Source organism: Gopherus evgoodei, chromosome 3 (genome assembly GCF_007399415.2).
Source record: "Gopherus evgoodei ecotype Sinaloan lineage chromosome 3, rGopEvg1_v1.p, whole genome shotgun sequence".
Taxonomy (NCBI): domain Eukaryota; kingdom Metazoa; phylum Chordata; order Testudines; family Testudinidae; genus Gopherus; species Gopherus evgoodei.
In genome coordinates this window covers 114,903,335-114,923,231 of record NC_044324.1, presented here as the reverse complement: position 1 = coordinate 114,923,231, position 19,897 = coordinate 114,903,335, and the positions used below count along the sequence as shown (strand labels likewise).

General features: G+C 43.2%; 1 protein-coding gene across 1 annotated transcript in view; it reads left to right on the top strand.

Annotated features, from left to right (window-relative positions):
* MAP3K5 (mitogen-activated protein kinase kinase kinase 5) overlaps positions 1 to 19,897 on the top strand; it is a 167,266-nt gene that overhangs the window by 52,451 nt on the left and 94,918 nt on the right. Inside the window, exons 2-3 of the mRNA XM_030556400.1 lie at positions 7,662 to 7,801; positions 17,420 to 17,443. Coding sequence (XP_030412260.1) covers positions 7,662 to 7,801; positions 17,420 to 17,443 — 164 coding nt within the window. The remainder of the gene's footprint in view (positions 1 to 7,661; positions 7,802 to 17,419; positions 17,444 to 19,897) is intronic.

The window sequence follows — 19,897 nt, the reverse complement described above, 5'->3', positions numbered from 1 at the left end:
TATGGAACTGGTGTATCAGGAATCTAATTACCCTGACTGGTAGCTTACCTTCCAGGAACTCATGCTGTGTTGGCAGACACCCTCAACAGACATTTTGCTATTGATCACGAGTGGGAATTGCACAATTTAGTAGTGAACAGTATTTTTGCTCAATGAGGAACCATCATCTGGGATCTGTTTGCCTCCCAAACAAACAGGAAATGCAATATATACTGTTCCAGAGGATCCCTAGGCAGGTTATCTTAGCTATGCCTTTCCTACCTTGGGTCTTACAGGAAATTCAAGAGGGCAGGGCAAAAGTCATCCTTATCACTCCCAATTGGTTCAGATAATTTTGGTTCCCAGGTCTACTACCAATATCATCTCATTCGCCAATCAGCATTCAGTCTTCTCTTGATCGCTTGACCCAGGAGAATGGCAGGATCAAACATCTCAAGCCTAAAGCACTTCATCTCAGGATTTGGTTTTTGGAAGGGTTTCAAGCCTAGAATGTTCCTGCTTTGAAGCATTACAAACCATTCTTGATAATCGGAAAAGATTCTACCAGGAAATGTGACTTTGCCAAGTTTGTATTTCTTCATCTGGGCACAGCAGAAACATGTATTTCCAGAGTCAACAGATATCCCCCTCATTTTTGAGTATTTTCTCTGTCTCAAAACAATTGGTGTCTCTCTCAGTTCTGTATGAGCCCACCTGGAAGTAATCTGTGTGTGTGTCCTCTGCAATCAGATGGTTATTCAGTTTTCACTCCCCTGCTGACTTGCAGATTCTTGAAAGGCCTAATCAGAACCTTTTTGCCAGTAAGGAAACCAACTTATCACGGGGACTTGAACCTGGTATTTTCGGCCCTCACTAAGCCCCCTTCAAACCACTAGCTATATGTTCTGTGTCTCACCTGTTAATGAAAGTTGAATTTCTTTTAGCCATCACCTCACCCAGAAGAGTAAGTGAACTTGGAGCCCTAGTGGCAGGCATGCCATACACCATAGTCCATAAGGACAAAGTCTTGTTATGACTATATCCAAAATTCACCCCTAAGGTAGTTTCAGAATTTCACATAAACCAGGCAATTGACTTCTCTGTGGTTTTTTTTCTGAAACCCGATGCATCTGAAGAGGAGAGGAGACTTCATTCTCTTGTCCAATCAGAAAATCACCTGGACTGTTGCTTGCCACTGCAGAACGAGTCTGAGGTTGAGCTATATCTTTAAAGGGATCTCAGGGTATATCTTACACAGCTACCAGTTGTCACAACTTCCTTCCCTTCATGGGGTAAGAGAGCACTCTACAGTGGCACAAGTGGCCTCAGTGGCATTTCTTCAAGAAGTCAAGAAGTTGACATTTTGCAGGGCAGCTACATAGAGTTTGAGCCACATGTTTTCAAGACATTATGCTCTGGTCGGAGACTCCTTTTCTGATGCATACTTTGGTTCTTCAAACAGCTTTGGCATCTGTATCCTCGTTCCCTTCTACTTGAGTACTGCATGTTAGTCACCCACAGTAGAATGCACATAGGGACCAGCACTCAAAGAAGAGAAGAAAGTTACTTACCTTTATAGTAACTGGAGGTTCTTTAAGATGTGTGGTTCCTGTCTCTATTTCACTAGCTGCCCTACTTCCCCTCTGCTTCAGATCATACCTGGATTTGCAGTAGAGAAGGAATTAAAGAGATGGTCAGTCTCCTCCACCCTTTACACCCTCTTTTAGAAGCACAAGAAGATCAAGGGCACATATACAGACCAGCAGACACTGCTTGCAAGAATTCTTTGATTCCAGGCTCATGGAGCGCAAGTGCCCCCACAATGGAATACAGATAGAGATTGCACATCTTGAAGAACCTCGAGTTACTATTAGGTAAATAACTTTCTCTTCTGAAGGTACAATTATTCAGTTGATAGTATTTATAGTGTAGGCGTTTTTTGCCTAGTAACACTGATAGTCTTGTCCCCCCCCCCACTTCATCTCTTTTGACCGGTGCCTGTTTTTACTCTGCTAACTAGCAAAAAATAATATTTAGCTTTTGCATGGTACTTTTACCTGTTGATCTGAAAATGCTTTACAAAAGAAGGTAGTATCATTCCCAGTTTTCAAAGAAGATCATCAATGACCTGTAACCAGATCAATTTTTTTTTATCCAGAGAATGAAATTCAGCCTTTTGAACTATCTGGCTTTATGTGAGGGATAGCATTTGCCCTTTTCTCCCACAGCCAGTTGGCAGACTGTGGGGTTGCAGTGCACATCCTCCACTGCACTTTCTCCACCCCCACATTACCCACGCCTGTCCCCAAACTCAGTCTGTCCCCTAGCCTATTTGGGGCCAGAACAGGTTCTTTCCCTTTGCAGTACACAGGATGTACAGAAACCTCCCGAGTGGTTTGCCAGCCATGGCACCAACAAGAGCACAGGAGTGATTATTCCTCTCTATTCGGCCCTGGTGAGGCCACATCTGGAGCATTGTGTCCAGTTTGGGGCCCCCTAATACGGAAAGGATGTGTACAAATTGGAGAGAGTCCAGCGGAGGGCAACAAAAATGATTAGGGAGCCGGGGCACATGACTTACGAGGAGAGGCTGAGGGAACTTGGATTGTTTAGTCTGCAGAAGAGGAGCGTGAGGGGGGATTTGATAGCAGCCTGCAACTACTTGAAGGGGGGTTGCAAAGAGGATGGAGCTTTGCTGTTCAGTGGTGGCAGAGGAGCAATGGTCTCAAGTTGCAGTGGGGGAGGTCTAGGTTGGATATTAGGAAAATCTATTTCACTAGGAGGGTGGTGAAGCACTGGAATGGGTTACCTAGGGAGGTGGTGAAATTTTTAAGGCCCGGCTTGACAAAAGCCCTGGCTGGGATGATTTATCTGGGGTTGGTCCTGCTTTGAGCAGGGGGTTGGGCTAGATGACCTTCTAAGGTCTCTTCCAACCCTAATCTTCTATGATTCTTCTATGAATCTATAGGACTTAGATGTTGGAAGGCTTTGTCTTCTGTTCATACCACAGGTGAATTTCACCCATATATTATGGTTTCTCTCCCCTTAAAGGGGAAGTGTGAATATTTTGATATATAAACCGAAAGGCCGTTTTACTTCACTGCAAATATTACAGTAACCTTTGCTGAAATGCTGCTTTATAACTTGTAAAGCAATACTTTCCAGTCAATGGAAGACAGATAAATAGGTCTCCTACTGCAAGAGTACATTAAAGGGATTAATTTCTTCTTTTGATGGCAGTGATAGAATACCACGGTTACAGAGCTATGTCAAATGGGGTTCTAGCATTTTATATACTCATGACCAGTATAATCCGTAGGCTAGATCAGATCCTGGTCCAACTAAATTTTTGTCTTAGGTTCGATAGAATCAGATTTGTCCCTTCAAGTATTAGTCTCGCTTTTTAAAATCCCCCCTCACGCACTACAGAAATGAGAAGGTCTTTATAATGAATTTAGAAATGGATCACTAGATTCACCCCCAATCCCTTCCTGATTTGAGGAATTTGCTCTGTTGATGTCTGTGGAAGAAGATAGCAGGGACATACCCTGTCTTGTCTATTAGATGATTGTTCCTTATCCTGTTGGATGCGGATCTGCTCCCAGTGATCCACCTATTTGTGAGCTCTTGGCAAGATTATTGCAGTTTATATCTAGGAATGAAGCCTGAAAAATCCACTACAAAATACAGCAGTCTGTCTGCTTAGCAACACAAACTGCTGTGAATGCATCCCCTTGTTCTGCACTCCATGTGCTGACTCCTTCTTGAATTCAAAGTAAAGTTCAAGGTTTCTATCCTGATATCCAGAAGTTCAAACTACTGGACTAGCTCCATCTACTAGAGAAATCTCCATTCCCTTCTTAACCAAGAGCTCCTGTGACAGCTACACTGCAGGAGCTTGTAAAATGGGAGACAGAACTTCCTGGAAGCTGGATTTAGAATACGGACATACAGTACTCCTGCAGGAGATGGGATTGACCATAGGCCTAACATTATTCCTAACTAAATCCATAGGTCATTTCTTTGGCCTAGCTTTCTCCCAATAATTTCTCCATACACACACAACACACACATTCTGTCTCTCTCGTACACACAGACATAATCCAAGCCTATAAATTTATAACCTAATCCAAACCTACATCTATAAACTAATCAAGCTATTTCTCCTACAGGCTAGTCAGGAAGAAAGCGAGTGAGGTGGTTGTTTCTATTTTTAAATACTTGAGAATCGCTCTTATACTGTGATGATGAGAGCTATATAAGTCCACAGATATAGATGAGAGATTGCTGCCATAAATTTTATGAAATTTACACTCCCACCCACACCTATACCTGCACCTCCTTCTAATGGCTCAGCTTTCTGTGTATTTATGTATTACTCTAATTTGAGAGTGTCAGGAAGAAGACACTGGGCAGGAGTGCACTTGGCCATGTGACACCAAGAGTGAGGTGGCAGCCTGGGGGTAGTGCAAGGAAAAAGCTTTAGATCCCCTGCAGCAAAACATTGCCAAAGGTTGGGGCTTTTCTCTGCTCCTTGCTCGAAGGGCTGCAGGAAATGAATTATCTCCTGAAGGAGATTTGTTGATGCTAGAAGATAGTATTGATACTCTCAGATGGCAGGAATAACATGCTCATAAAATGCTATCTATTTCGCTCATAAATTGCTGCTGTGCAAAATGATAAGCAAGATGAGTTTAATCTCTAACGAGCTGAGTTCTTATACACTGTGTTTTCCCATGATAGTGAGAACATGAGATTTCAGCAGTGCTCACAAAGGATGATCTCAAATATCTTCCATATTTTTTGTCTGGTTTCAGCCTGTGTGCTTTGAAATTATTTTTGTTTCTTCTTGTTTTATATTATTTCTATTACTCTTTTTTTCCATAAGAGTTTCAAAACCATCTTGTAAAATTCAAGAGTTAAACATAATGGAAAGTTGCTCAAATTCTCCTTTTAGCACCATGACAAGAAAAGTATACCATAGCTTAAAATTGCTCAAGATAAACTCACATTGTCACAGTTCAGAGCAACTTCACCTGTATTTCCTCTCCGTGGTCCATCGAGAACACCCACTTTTAGGCTTCTGGCTCCCAGTCATCACCTCTCTTGTGTAGAGACGCATGTCTCACCCTCCTTACCAGGTTTTTTTTTCCCATGGTACACAGTTCCACAGTTCTGGTCAGCAGCTGTGCTTGGCTCACTCTCCAGAGGTTATAAACAGCATAATTGCCTGCAATTATAAAGGTACACACAGCTCTTTCTAAGCAACCTCTTGTATTCTTTAGGTGAAAGCATCACAGAGAAAACACATTAAAAACAATAAAAGAAACTACATGCCTGCTGAAAAGCTTACCAGAGTTCACCCCCAACTCGAGCAGGAGCTCTGATAGGAGTTAATCCTTCAAACCCATCCATGTGTTTTTCTGTGATGACAAGTTCACAGCCTCAGCTCAGAATTAGCACACAGACTGCTCAGATCAGCCTTTTTCTTTATAAGCCTTTGATTTCCTCCACCCTTCGGGAACAGCTAATCATCAGATAGTAGTTCTCTCCTCAGGGCATAGCTTCAAATGGTTGATTTTTTTGAATAACCAGTGTTATTGTATTCACCTTCCCCATGATATTTCCCAGGAATTCCATTTGACGTTTTGTTCCAAAAGGTCATTCTTGTCTGACACATTGTTCAGTGTAGTCCTTTGATCATCCTGGCCCACAATAATACATAACCTTTGCATTGAATACAATAGATTCCAAAGATCCTTAACTTAGAGCAATACAGTTTTTCAAGGGTATTGCAAGAAATTACCATACAGTCGCAGACATGAGTAACAATAGTTTAAAAAAATACTGTAAAAGGAGAACTTGCTGCTGGTTTTTTTTGTTTGTTTGGTTTGGTTTTGTTTTTTTAAAAAGCATAATCACACAGAGATAAAGTACAGTGGCATTGTTGTAATACTTATTCGGCTCTTGTTACACTTTCTCCTCTTCCCGCCCCCCTCCCCCTCTTCCCATTTAATGTCATAGTACATATTTGTGTGTGCAAGAGAGGGAGAGAGTGAGAAGTAATATTTAGGTATTACATTTCTGTTCCTCTTTTTGCTGTAATAGACTATAATTCAAAGAAAATGTAAATGGATAGAGAATTGCTTTCAGTCCCATTCACTCAAAGAAAACAAAACATTTGAAGCTTCTAAAAGAGAACCTCTCCCAGGAGGTTGAAAGGAAAGCAGATTCTTTTTAACAACCAATGGTTTACATAACCCATTTGACTCTTTCTTTTTTTCTTTAAAATCCGTATAATTTGGCTGACTGGAGGAGGAAGTGAGGTGGGTGCAAGAGACAGATGGTGTGTGCGTGAGAAGCAGAGCTGAGTCAGTTCTCTTAATGTAGTACTTTTTTTGACTCCACAAGGGTATTGCAGGAGAAGAGAGCTACTTGATTTAATAAACATCCTCATAAAGATAAGCTGCAATTAATGAATTTTGTAGTTGATTTTTGTTTGGTCATGGCATTGCTATAAGTTTGGAAAAGTGAAGCTGGGGGTGCATCAGCTTAGGCACTTAATTTATTTGTGTGCGCTTGATTTGGGTGTACAGGTGCCTGGAAGGACTGTGGCCCCCATTCCACAAGCACTTACACATGTGCTTTACTTTGTTCATGTGAGCAGAGTTCTACATGCATAGACCTGTTGGCTGAGTCAAGGTCTATGTTTACATTGTAATTTGTGTTGGGGTACCTAGAGATTTGGGATTCTTCCCTCTTCTTATATAAATCAAAATAAATATATATCACTTTGTCTCTCTTGTCTTTTACTTTCTTCTGCACTGAGTTTTAAAGGAAGATTTTTCTGTAGAATTTCAAATGCAGACGTGGGTTTTTCTTTTATCATGCAATGAGACTGATACAGTGCAATTTTTTTGTACATCTTTCCCAGAGTAAATACATTTTGAGTATTTTTGTGTACAAGTTAAAATATCATTAGCTTTTTCCACAATCATAAATCAGCACATATAGCAGGGGTAGGCAACCTATGGCACGCGTGCCAAAGGCAGCACACGAGCTGATTTTCAGTGGCACTCACACTGCACTCACTCATATACTCACCTGTGGGTCCTGGCCCCTGGTTTGGGGGGGCTCTGCATTTTAATTTAATTTTAAATGAAGCTTCTTAAACATTTTAAAAACCTTATTTACTTTATATACAACAATAGTTTAGTTATATATTATAGACTTGTAGAAAGAGACCTTCTAAAAACGTTAACATGTATTACTGGCACACAAAACCTTAAATCAGAGTGAATAAATGAAGATTCGGCACACCACTTCTGAAAGGTTGCCAACCCCTGATGTACAGGATAGGCAAATAGATCATGTGCTCGTGCAAAGCTCAAAATGAGCTTCTCTGTTATCTCCTATTCAGTGACATTCTATCCTTTTCTAGTTTAGTGAAATGAAGTTCTGTTTTCTTTAAAAAAAAAAATGCTGTAAAGAGAAACCACTTCCTGCTGGTTATGTACTGAAAATTCAGTTGTGATAACTAAAAAGGGGGAAACCCTCCTGTTCTTTATTTCCGTCTTTAAAATGCAGACTTTGTCAAACAACAACTGGTGGAGGAGAAGAGCTTAGGTACTCCCCTTTCGGAACTGTATGACTTACCGTTATTCTATTATTGCTTTTTGCAGATATTGCAGTGGTGGAGATGAGTGACGCTTTCCGTCAGCCTTCCTTGTTCTACCACCTGGGAGTCAGAGAGAGCTTCAGTATGGCCAACAACATTATCCTCTACTGTGATACAAATGCAGACTCTCTGCAGTCGTTGAAGGTAACTGAAGAAAATGTTTCACACTTGCCTATCTTGAAACATAGACTCAGATTACTAATGATAGTGCAGAGACCATTCAAGGGTTCTGAAAAGAGCTACACGAATGATTAGAAGTTTGGAAAACTTGTTTGGAAAACAGTGACACGCTGAAGAAGCTCAGTTTGTTTAGTTTATCCAAGAAAAGATTAGGAGATGACTTGATCATGGTCTGCAAGTACCTATACGGGGAAGAGATTTCTAATAGTCTGTTACTCTTTAATCTAGTAGAAAAATGCATACCAATATCCAAAGATTGGAAGCTAAAGCTAAATGAATTCAGACTAAAAATAAAGAGCAGATTTTTAATAGTAAGGGTAATTAACCAATGGAGCAATTTTCTCTGGTAGTGTGGTAGATTCTCCATCACTTGGAGTCATTAAATCAACGTGGGATGTCCTTTTTAAAAGAGATGCTTTAGATTAGCAGTTTGATGCGGGGCTTACTGGGTGAGGTTCTATGGCCTGTATTTTGCAGGAAGTCACACTGGGTGATCACAATGGTCCCTTCTGGTCTTAAAGTCTATGAACCTATGAAGCACATCCTGATTTCCATATTATATCTTACCAAATGCAGAGTGCAACCATGTGCACTTGCCTTGTAGATTAAGGAAAACAGCCAATTAAAAAAGTAAAATAGCCTTGAGAGTGCAGTGAGTGTGTCCGCTCTGTACTAGGAAGTCTGGAAACAACATGACAGCTGCCATCACACAAGTTCTTATAAATGTAAAGATGCAATGTAAAGAAAACAAAGGCTTACTACCATTACTTCACATGATACATCACCGATAAGCCTGATGCAGAGCCGTTTGGGCAAAGAGTGAATCTCTAAAAATTGCCCAAAGGCTAATTTAAAAATGGAAATTTAGATTAGTACCTGTCTTTGCAGGCTTGCAGAAGCCTCGGACCCAAATCAGAGATCATAAGAAAGGGGGTGTAAATTAAACCTTGTTAAGCAGGCCTGTGGAAGTCTAAGATGCGGCAATTTGCATGCTGCTGAACCAGTGAAAAAGTAAATCATAACAGTACAGATTTACTTCTGAATTTGGACCCTGTGACCAAAGGAAGGTTCCTTCCAATGGCACTTGTTAAGAAAGGAAACTTCCAGGCCATGCACAGTCATTGGAGAACTCTTAGTGTGTGTCATATTAACTAGAATTGAGACTTGTAGTGGAAAACCATCATGTGACATAGCGAAGTCTGATTGGATATAATGTCTGAAGCTTGTAGCACTGGACATTATTACTTGCTGTTTGTTACTCTTTCATGTCAAGGACTAATAGTTTTCGCTATGTGTTGGAACACCCGCTGCTCCCATCCTCTTTGCTTTGCACAGACAGCTCAGAGACTGTCTCTCGTGTAAACATTGTGCGTTATTTACAGTATTTTGCTCCAGCACCTTTTACCTACTAGTGCAGTCAAAGTATTTACCATGTCCTCTAGTTTTACTACCCCTTCTCCAAAGGTCGGGGGAGAAGAGATGTCTCCTCCCAGAGAACTTCCCTTTTGTCAGGCCCTGTTAGCCTTTCTCGCTCTTCTGCTTCTCCCCACCTGCACTTCCTTCCTGTGCTCTTTTCTCCAGTCTCCTTGTTAATGGGCTCATTAGCTACCCAGCCCCAATCTGTTATGTAATCAGAATTCCTCTCGTTAACCAGTCAGGTCCCTGAGCAGGACCTGATTAAACAGTGACCAGAGGTGTTGGTTCAGTTGTTGATTCTCAGCATTCTGTCACACCCTTTAAGGCAAAAATTCCAATAGAGGATGTCAGAGGAAAATGTTCCATATAATGCAGGAATTTTTCCCCTACTTTTTGTCAAAAAAACTCAAACAAATAAAAATCAACTGCACCAACACAAACAACCAGCAGTGTTTTTCTTTTGCAACTTTGCAAGACATACAAGTAATAAGTAAAAGCTTGAGGGAAATCCAGTTAAATCAAAAACAAACCTAACACTTTATTTTAGTGCCGTTGGCCAGCACTGGAGATTGAACCCAGGAACTTCTACAGCTGAAGTCATGAGTCTGTATGGTTTCAGCTAAAAAACAAGTGTTTGAGCTGAGAGCAATAACAGACTCCTATTCTATGTAAACGGGACACACTGGGTGACGCTGTTGTTAGTGGACAGTTTTGCTAGTGGATAGTTCTTAACTGTCCGTGACAGAGCTGACTTATAGGTGTACATCCTGTTTACATTTCTACACCATGTGCACATTTCTGATGGCTCCCCTATGCTCCAGCTTAGTATCCTGATGCATGAGCAAGAGAGGAGTGGTGTGGTGTGGTTGGAGAGTGATACTGACTGTGGAGGAGCCGCCTTCTGCTCAGTCCTGGTTGCTGGGGAAAACAGTTGATCCTGTCCAGTTGTAGAAATTACACTCCTGGGGGAATTCTGCAGCACTGCCCATGGGTAGAATTTACGTTCCCCGCAGATTTCTTTGCTTTCCTGCAGAAAAATGACTATGATGGGGAAGCAAAGGGAAACTACAAGAGCAGTCATGTGACCCTCCCAAGCAGTATGTTTTCGTGCCCAGGGCAGCCCTCAGAGAGGTAAATCAATGTGGGGCAGGGGGCAGGATTGGGGAAGACTTAATTGGTGGCTCTTCCCCTGCGCTGGGCTCGGCTGCTAGTCCCGGCTGAGCTGGGGAGGATAGGATTTCCTCTTCCCCTGCACGGCATACAAGGCCATGTCAGACCCACCCCAAGCTATAAGAAGCTCTGCAAAGCCCTCTCCCCTTGCCACTGTTCCTGCTCCCATCGCTCCTCAGCTGCAGGAGGAGAGAGCACTGTACAGGGAGCTGCTCCCCCATCTGCCCAACCTCCGTGCATCCAGACCCCCTCATACCCAGATCCTCCCGCTGAGCCTCACCCCTCCCCACCACCCAGAACCCTCCCTGATGAGCCCCACTCCCCCATACATGGACAACCCAACCAGCCACCCACACCCGGATCCCCATCCTACCAAGCCAAAACCAGCTGCACCTGGATCCCCGCCCCACACCCCCAACATTTGGACCTCTCCACTGACCCCCCTGGACCCCGCTGCCGAACTCTAGCCCCCTCACACCCAGGCTACCCCACTAAGCCCCAATCACCTTCAGCTGAACCCCCCTGCAAAGTCCCATTTCCGTTGCACCCAGAACCCCCCCAACAAGCCCCTTTGCTTCCAGATCCCCCCACACCTGGATCCCCCACTGAGCTGCCCGCACCCAGATTGCCCCACACAGAACCTTCTTAACTCACACCTGGATCCCCCCCCACGCAAAGCCCCTCCACACTTGAATCCTGCCTTGCTGAGCCTGACTGCCCAAACCTGGTGCACCTGGAACAGAGGGGCGTGTTTCTGGGGCAGACCCAGCCCCTGCACTGTGTCAGGGTTGGGTGCAGCCTCACCACTGAGTCCATGTCCCAGGGCGGGAGCTGCACGGCGATCTCCCACCTCTGTGCAGCCAGTGGCCTGTGCTCCACAATGCCATGCTGGAGCCTCCACATTTATTTGACAAATAAAGTTTGCCGAATTTTGCCGAATTTTAAAATATTGTGCATAGAATTTTGAAATTTTTGGAGCAGAATTCTGAATTTTTTGGTGCAGAATGCCCATAGAAGTAAAATTACTGAAGAGAAGCATGTGAGCCAGCTGTGGGAAGCAGCATGGGGAGTGGTGCTGCCTTCCGCTCGGGTGTATTCTTTTGATTACTATGCAAGCTCAGTTCTCCTTGCTTCTGGCTGGAGTAGGATTTGGTTCTATTTTTGTCAAGTTATTTGCAGTTTGGCCCTAATTCATGAGTTAAGTTTCATATGACTCAGCCTCTTTCCCCTTCCCCCACTACCTCAGCCCGTTAGATAGTTTAGCAGTCTAATGATTTCATCAGTTTGTACACCGCTGTCTGCTCCTGCCACTCTCATCCAGTATCTCTCTCTTTGACAGTGCTAAAAAGAAGAGGAAAGGAGATCTGGACAACTATTATTTTAGTTTCAGCTTGTGCTTGAAAGGTTGGATGGAATAAAGTGGTGATTCTCAGACTTTTGTACTGGTGACCCCTTTCACATAGAAAGCCTCCGAGTGCGGCCCCCTTATATATTTAACACCATTTTAAATGCTGGAGGCAAAGCGGGGCTTGAGGTGGAGGCTGACAGCTCACGACCCCCCACGTAATAACCTCATGACCCCCTGAGGGGTCCCCACCCCCTGTTTGAGAATCCCTGGAAGAAAGGAAGGGTAGGGAATGCAATTGGAGAGGTCAGAGGGTTTTGCTTGTCTTTTTTTCCCCTAAGGAACTGTCCCATCAAACAGATTTCTGGAAGCTCTTACACGCACTCTGCATGACATGCACACACAAAAAAACCATACAATTGGTTCCAATTTTTGCTGAGATTCTTTGTACAAGACTGGTAACTTTTTCTTCTCTTTAGAATTCATATCGGTTGACCCAATCATGGTTACAGAGCAGGTTTGTTTTGTAATCATTTCTATACTCCTGTTAATAAGTTCATAAGCACCACCCATTCAAAATACTACAGTCTGCTTCCAAAATTTGCATAGTGTTATACTGCAGCCACTTCATATGTATGCCAAAGAAATGGATTTTTTTTTACAGTAATAAAGTATGGAAAGGTTAAAAAACAGTAACAAAAAGGATTTTTGCATAAATGCAATTTATATGTGTGCATGGACAAGGGGAACAAAATTTCAGCTGAAAATATGCTCCTCCAGTTAACATAAAAGGGAATGAACTCTCTGCCGCCCCACCCTCCAAAACATGTTTTCAGCTCTTTGGATTGTCACTGCAGTATTTGTGAATATATGGATAGCACCTTATTGCTCTGGAGTTTCAGTAGGTCTCATTTCACATGTTATACATTATGAAACCGTGGGCAGTGCTAGTTATTTCTCTAGAAACAGAACCATACCACGATGTGCATTGACTCCTTTCATGGCGAAAGTAGTGATGCTAAACTATTCCTCCCTTCAACACACTGCGTTACTTTTGAACTACAAATACTGCTTGAACATCCATGCCATTGAAACTTCTGCAGAAATGATCTTACATTAGAATTTTGTTAATATATATTTATGCTGGCTCCTCAGCCACCGTTGATTTCTGCATATGTATAGAGGATATAGTTGGAATAATACTGCCTCTATTGAATCTTCACTGCCACCTGAGTTCTGGAACTACACCAATGTCTCGTATCCAACTGGCTCAGAACTCCCCTGTAAACTTGGACGAGGCTACTCAGCCCTCTCACATGGGTCATGTCTAACTGCCTCACAGTTTGGACAACAAGGGTGTGAATAGCAGTGCACACCCAAGTGCTCTGCTGTAACTTCCCTGTCTGAACACTGCAGGCATGAACTAAAAGGTTCCTAGCTCTCATTAAAGAGGACTGTGTTAACACAAACTAGGAACCTGGAAGTGAGTGCCCACAGTGCCCTTATGTGGGGAGTTACAGCGCAGCATTTTGGTGCACACTGCTGTTCACATCACCATTGTCTGAACTACGGGACAGTGTTGATGTGCTCTTGGATTTGTGAATAAAACTAGCATTTTGTGTTAATCCACTGGACAACACAGCCCTCTTTAAGCTAATTTCTAGCCTGCTTTATTATGAAACATAAGAGCTACCTTATTGTTATACTTTCTGTTTGAGCATAGTGTTCTTCTGATTGTCAAAATCACTGTTAAAACTACCCAGAAAATGACTTCGTCACTGAGAAGTCAGTGTTTATAACCTGTCACTTAGTAACTATTTTTGTGGCTACCAGAAAGTTTCATAAATACTCATTTTAATTATGAGTTTTATTTAAATTAAAATATAATTCTCAGTTTATAAATAGTGAGAAATATTTGTCTACTGTGCAAATTTCAGAGTATACTGCTGAGGAAGGCTCTGTTTAGGAGCAGCCTCTTTCATGTAAGTTTCTGTGGTTTACCCATCTTTCTGTCTTTCTTTCTCTTTTCAACACAAGAGTGTATTTGTCTGTGCCCTCAGAGTAAAAATCTAATGACAAAATAGCTGTTTGAATTTAATTTTATTACTTCTTTTACTATGGCCTCATTGTCCACTGTACTGCATAAGTAATCACTAAGGATGGGAATTTCAAAAGCACTGCAGGAAGTTAGATGCCGAACTATTGACTCTCCATAGTAACTGGACACATTTGAAAACTCCACCCTTCATAGTTTTAAGGGCCCGATCCCACAATCTTCCATGTGCAGGACTCTTATTGAAACCAGCGGGAGCTCAGCATGCATAAGGCTTATAGGACTAGACTATAGGTGTCCAAATTCCCCCCTCAATGGGCCTGATCCAAAGCGCATTGTAATCAATGGAAAGATTTCTCTTGACTTCAGTGGGTTTTGAATCAGGCCCAATAGTGGTAATAGGAGTTAGCAAAAGTACAACAAATCTCTTAGCTATTTTAGATCAGGTTCTGTTATGGTTCTTCTCTCAGAATCTTTGCATTGACTTCAGTAGGCTCTGGTTTAGGCCCTTACACAGTTACAAAACCTCCTGCTAATCGAGAACCTCAGTGGCGGAACTAATGATGGCAGGAGTCTTCAGGTGTGTGTTTGGTGCATTTCAAGCCTATAGGTATAAATGAAGGTGCCACCATCAATGACCCATTGCTCTCCCCCCAGGTCCACAACTTCTCCAAACTCAGCTTCACTACTGGGTAACTTATAGAAGTTCTATAACAATACTTAATGATTAAATGATTTACTCTAGGTTTATTTGTACTGCTAGGGCCTCTCTACATAGTGCATTAGTCCACACCAGTGGGGGGTAAATTCCAGTGCGCACTAGTGTGTTGCACACTAACTGGCCCTTGTGATCCCTGCTGGCATGCACTAGATCTCCCTAGTGCGTGTTGTTATAGCGCCATTTCAAACAGTACTATGTTAACACGCACTAGTGAGATGTCAGTGAATGCCAGCAGGGTCCACATGGGTCAGTTAGCCTGTGACACACTAGTGTGCACTAGAATTTACATCCCTCTGGTGTGGACTAATGCATTCTATAGACAAGCCCTTATGTTTCTTCAGTTGGCTAGATAGGACTTGTTACTGCTTTTCATTTATTTATTTTTAAAAACAAAAAGCCGGGCTTCCTGTGGTGTGCAGGAGAAATCCTGTTCACAGTGGAAAGGCCCACTCCCTAGCTACTTCAGTTCCTGGTTTGGAAAACAGCTATGGAAGTGTGTATTTGGCTCAGGAGGGATTCCTATGCAAGAAGATGCGCCCTCCTTGCATTTTCCCCAGTCAGCTGTTAGAAGAGGGGTGATGTATGAGCACATGGTTTTGTATAATTATGGTTTTCTTGCCTCTTTTCCCCCATATATTTAAATTTGGGATTTTTTAAATTTAAATGTCGGGTATGGGAGAAGGAATTCAGTACCATTTTAAAAATAATTACCCAGAAGTTGGGAAAGCAGCCTGCAACTTGCAGTTCAAACAAGCAGCAACAAAAAACAGTAAATAAAATTCTGCTGTAGGGCAAGTGGGGATAAACTGACAAGCTGGCAGCTGTAAAAGTAGTGGAATATATGTGCAGGTACAGTCCATCCCTGACTTCAGACCCCACTGGAAGTAACTGCCTGAGACGAACCCTTATATCACTAAACATGGCTGCTGTAGAGTTGTTTTATGTGTGCAGCCTGAGAAATAAAGACCATTGGTTTGACTCTCCCTCCATTTTTAGTGTGGAGATGAATAAGCTCAGTCCTACCCAGTGAAGCATGTGTGGACTGCTACACTGAATAGCCATTTGCTAATTCTGCTTCCTTTGGAATCGATGATAAAATTCCTGTAGAAGCAGGATCAGGCTTCAAACATGGTTTTGCAAGCAGACTATCAATAGAGGGTGCAGGAAGAAGCCTTGAATATGTAACCCATAGTGCAGTGGTCCCCAACGTGGTGCCCGCGGGTGCCATGGCGCCCGCCAGGCACTTACATGCATCCGCCTAGTGCCCAGCAGGGGAGAGAAGCTGCGGCCCCACGCCTGCCGGGGACAGAGAACTCCAGGGCTGGAGGCTGTGGGCACTGGTGTTCTCTGTCATCGTAGCTTCTCTCCGGCTTCTCTCTGGATTCATATATTACGTAATATTAAATATGATGATTTTTGTATTATTTAATGTACAAATACAAAATAAGCCTTGAAAAATTATTGGCGCCCACCACACACTTCTGAAAACATGAATGTGCTACCGGCCACAAAAAGGTTGGGGACCACTGCCATAGTGGGTTACCGTATCAAAACCATGTCTGCTCCAGGATCAATATTTTAAAAATACTATAAAACGTCAAATTTCCCCTGGGAATTTTTCACCCACTCCTCGCCTGAGACATATTAGTACAAATTCAGTTTCAAACCACTCAAGCAGTAAGTGGTCAGACTGGTTCTCAGTTATTCACGCTTCTAGTGCAGTTTGGGAATATCGTAAAAATATTTAAACTACCATTTACGCTAGTTTTACTGTCTCTTTTACAGACAGTGTAGAAATGATACCTGTTGAGTATAAATGTCTCACAAACTAGCATGGCATTCATCCTTAGGGCAGTGTGCACTTTGATGAAGAAAATGTAAGCTAAATCCACAGTTCCAGTGATCTGTTAATATCTAAATCATGGTGGGCAAACTTTTTGGCCCGAGGGCCACATCGGGATTGCGCAACTGTATGGAAGGCCGGGTGGGGAAGGCTGTGCCTCCCCAAACAGCCTGGCCCCCGCTCCCTGACTGCCCCCCTCAGAACTTCCAACCCATCCAACCCCCCCGTGCTCCTTGTTCCCTGACCGCCCCAACCCCTATCCACACTCCTGCCACCTGACAGGCCCCCCGGGACTCCCACCTCCTATCCAATTGCCCTCTGCTCCTTGTCCCCTAACCACCCCCTCCCGGGACCCCCCGCCCCTAACTGCCCCCTGGGATCCCACCCCCTTACAACCCCCCCTGCTCCCTGACTGCCCTCCCGACCCCTATCCACATCCCCGCACCCTGACAGGCCTCCCAGATTCCTATTCCCAACCCTCCCTGTTCCCCATCCCCTGACATTCCCCCCCCCCAGAACCCCACCCTATCCAACTGCCCCCTCCTCCCTGACTGCCCCCTAGAGTCCCCTGCCTTCTTACCCAACCCCCCTGCTCTCTGCCCCCTTACCACCCTTACCAGCAGCAGGAGCTCGCAGCCGCGACACTTGGCCAGAGCCAACTGCACTCCCCACATTCCCCAGTGGGAGCGGCAGGCCAGAGTGCAGCACGCATGGCGGCATGGCTGCGGGGGAGAGGGGGGAAGCGGGAGAGGGGCTGGGGACTAGGCTCCCTGGCCGGGAGCTCAGGGGCTAGGCAGGATGGTCCCACGGGCTGGATGTGGCCCGCAGACCTTAGTTTGCCCACGTCTGATCTAAATACTTAATGTCTCTGCAGAGCTGATGCTTATTATTTACAGCAATTTGACAGAATGAAAATATAATACCTACCCTCCAGGTCTTCTGTAAATGTTTATTGGTGCCCAACAGTATTAAACACATAAATCTTCTAAAGGTTATTCAAGTTCTGTTTTTAATATTCATTTTTATTTTTACAGGAAATTATTTGCCAGAAGAATACTGTAAGTAGGAGGTTTTTTTTTAAATTTTAATTACATTTGGATTTCTGTCCCACTTAATATTATTTATACTGTCCCGTTTCCTGCCTGGATCATTAATATTCTCCTCCTGTGTTTCCCATTATAGTTATTTCACGTCTCTGTTGAACTACAATTCCGAATGTTTGCACTCCCAGCAGCAAACTGTATACATCATTTCATAAACCTGTTGCTAGGTAGCATGCTCACCTCTTACCTTTTCTCTACCCTTCAATACTGTTTTCCTCTCAGTCTCTCCCATTTTTCTTTCACACACACCCCTTTTCTTTGCCACCATGTTTTTGTTCTCTCTTCTCTGTCTCTTCCCCACAATTTCTTCTTCCTTTCTTCTAGTTTTCTTCCCCAGAACTGGTTTAAACACATGCAGTGTTGTCCTCCTGCTTGTAAAAACTGTATGCAGTATGTACACGATACCGCAAGCATTGTGTGTGTGTGTGTGTGTCTCTCTCTCTCTCTCTTTGTCATACATACATGCATACTCAAACTCACTCAACTCCCATCCACTTCCTCTGCATATTCCTGTGCATAGCCTGGGACTTCCACTCCCTCTTTTCACAGGAAAGCTGTGATACAATTACAGAGCATCTTGCACTGACTGTTGGCTCTTGCTGGCTCCCTGACTGTCTGGCTCTGCTGCTGCAGAGTAAAAAATTGTCCTCTGCTGCTGTGCATACATTAGCACAGACCTAACAGGCATGGGCGGACCAAGTCTGATCAAACTCATGTTACTCAGTACAAAGCTCTGAGCAAACTTACTCGCCAGGTGGCATTGGCAGATGAATAATACATGTGGTAGGTGGGCAACAAGATAAATGATCATATGCTAATTTTACAAATACTAAGTTCATTATATTTTTAAATTTAATTAACAGCTTGATTTGCTGCTGAATGTTTCCAGTGCGTCTTTGCATTTCATTGTCATCACTAAAATGTAAATGGATGATAAGTAACAGTGGAGAACTGTCAGTGAAAGGGGTAAATCAGACAGGAAATTTTGCTTAATGAACTGTGTTTTTCTTCTGGGTATTTGGGGGCAGTATCAGTTCCCTGAACGGGGAAGGGAAATCTGGTGGGATTGTTCTAGAAACAAGATGAGGAGGCTGCAGAAGGTTTCCTTAAAAAATGAGGGCCTGTGGTATGGATTTCCTTTGACATCCATTGAAATGACTAGGAATTGAGAGTGCTGGGGATACACTATTCATCTGATATTTGTGGCTCTGTGGTTGCCAGCCACTGAAGCTCTCTACACTTCTGCTGCTCAGTATCCATTCATTTTCTGGAATTGCCCTGTAAAACTTCCTTTCCTTATGTCATAGACATACTGCCCTGGGAGCCTGAGAGGATAGCCAGGTCATAGGCCATTAATTTTTATAACAGGGTTTACACACAAATATTGTCCAAAACTCTTGTCATAATATTTCTTCCCAGATCTGGACCTTAGCGTCCAAAATATGGGTGTTAGCATGAAAACCTCCAAGCTTAGTTACCAGCTTGGACCTGGTAATTGCTGCCACCAGCCAGGAATTATACAGTGCCTAGCTCACTGTGGTCTCCCCAAAACCTTCCCTGGGGGACCCCCAGACTCAGATGCCTTGAGTCTTACAACAAAGGGAAATAACCCCCTCCCCTTGTTTCCTGGTTACTTCCTCCCAGGCTCCCCTCCCTGGACAACCCTAGGAGATTCCCTGCTTCAAGTCCTTGAAACACAAATACTGAGAGATCAAATCTCCCTCTCCCCTCACCACAGGGTATGCAAAGTCAGGCTTAGTAAATCTAACACAAAGAGAGTTTCCCCCTGACTTCTTCCTCCCACCAATTCTCTGGTGAGCTGCAGACTCAATTCCCTGGAGTCCCCACTAAAGAAAAAACTCCAACAGGTCTTAAAAAGAAAAAGGACATAAAATGGTCTCTGTATTAAGGTGACAATATACAGGGTCAATTCCTTAAAAGAAAATGAATAAACAGCCTTATCCAAAAAGAATACACTCCAGCAACTACACACATGTAAATACAAAAAAACAATATAAACCTATTGTCTTACTATCCTTGTACTTACAACTTGGAAACAGAAGATTAGAAAGCCTGGAGATTCCTGTGGTCCCTCTCAGAGCCGAGAAAAGAACAGAACAAGAACAAAGGACTCACACCCAAAACTTCCCTCCACCCAGATTTGAAAAAGTCTTGTTTCCTGATTGGTCCTCTGGTCAAGTGTTTCAGGTTACTGTTTGTTAACCCTTTTATAGGTGAAAGAGACATTAACCCGTAGCTATCTGTTTCTGACAACTCTTTTCATTTACACCTACTCCATCCTGTTACTTGAGTGGGCTTTCCTAATTAAGGCGTATAGTGTTTAATTTTAGGAATTTGCCTCAGATGATAGATAAATTCAAGTAGCTGCAATCTTCTCTCGCATCTTCC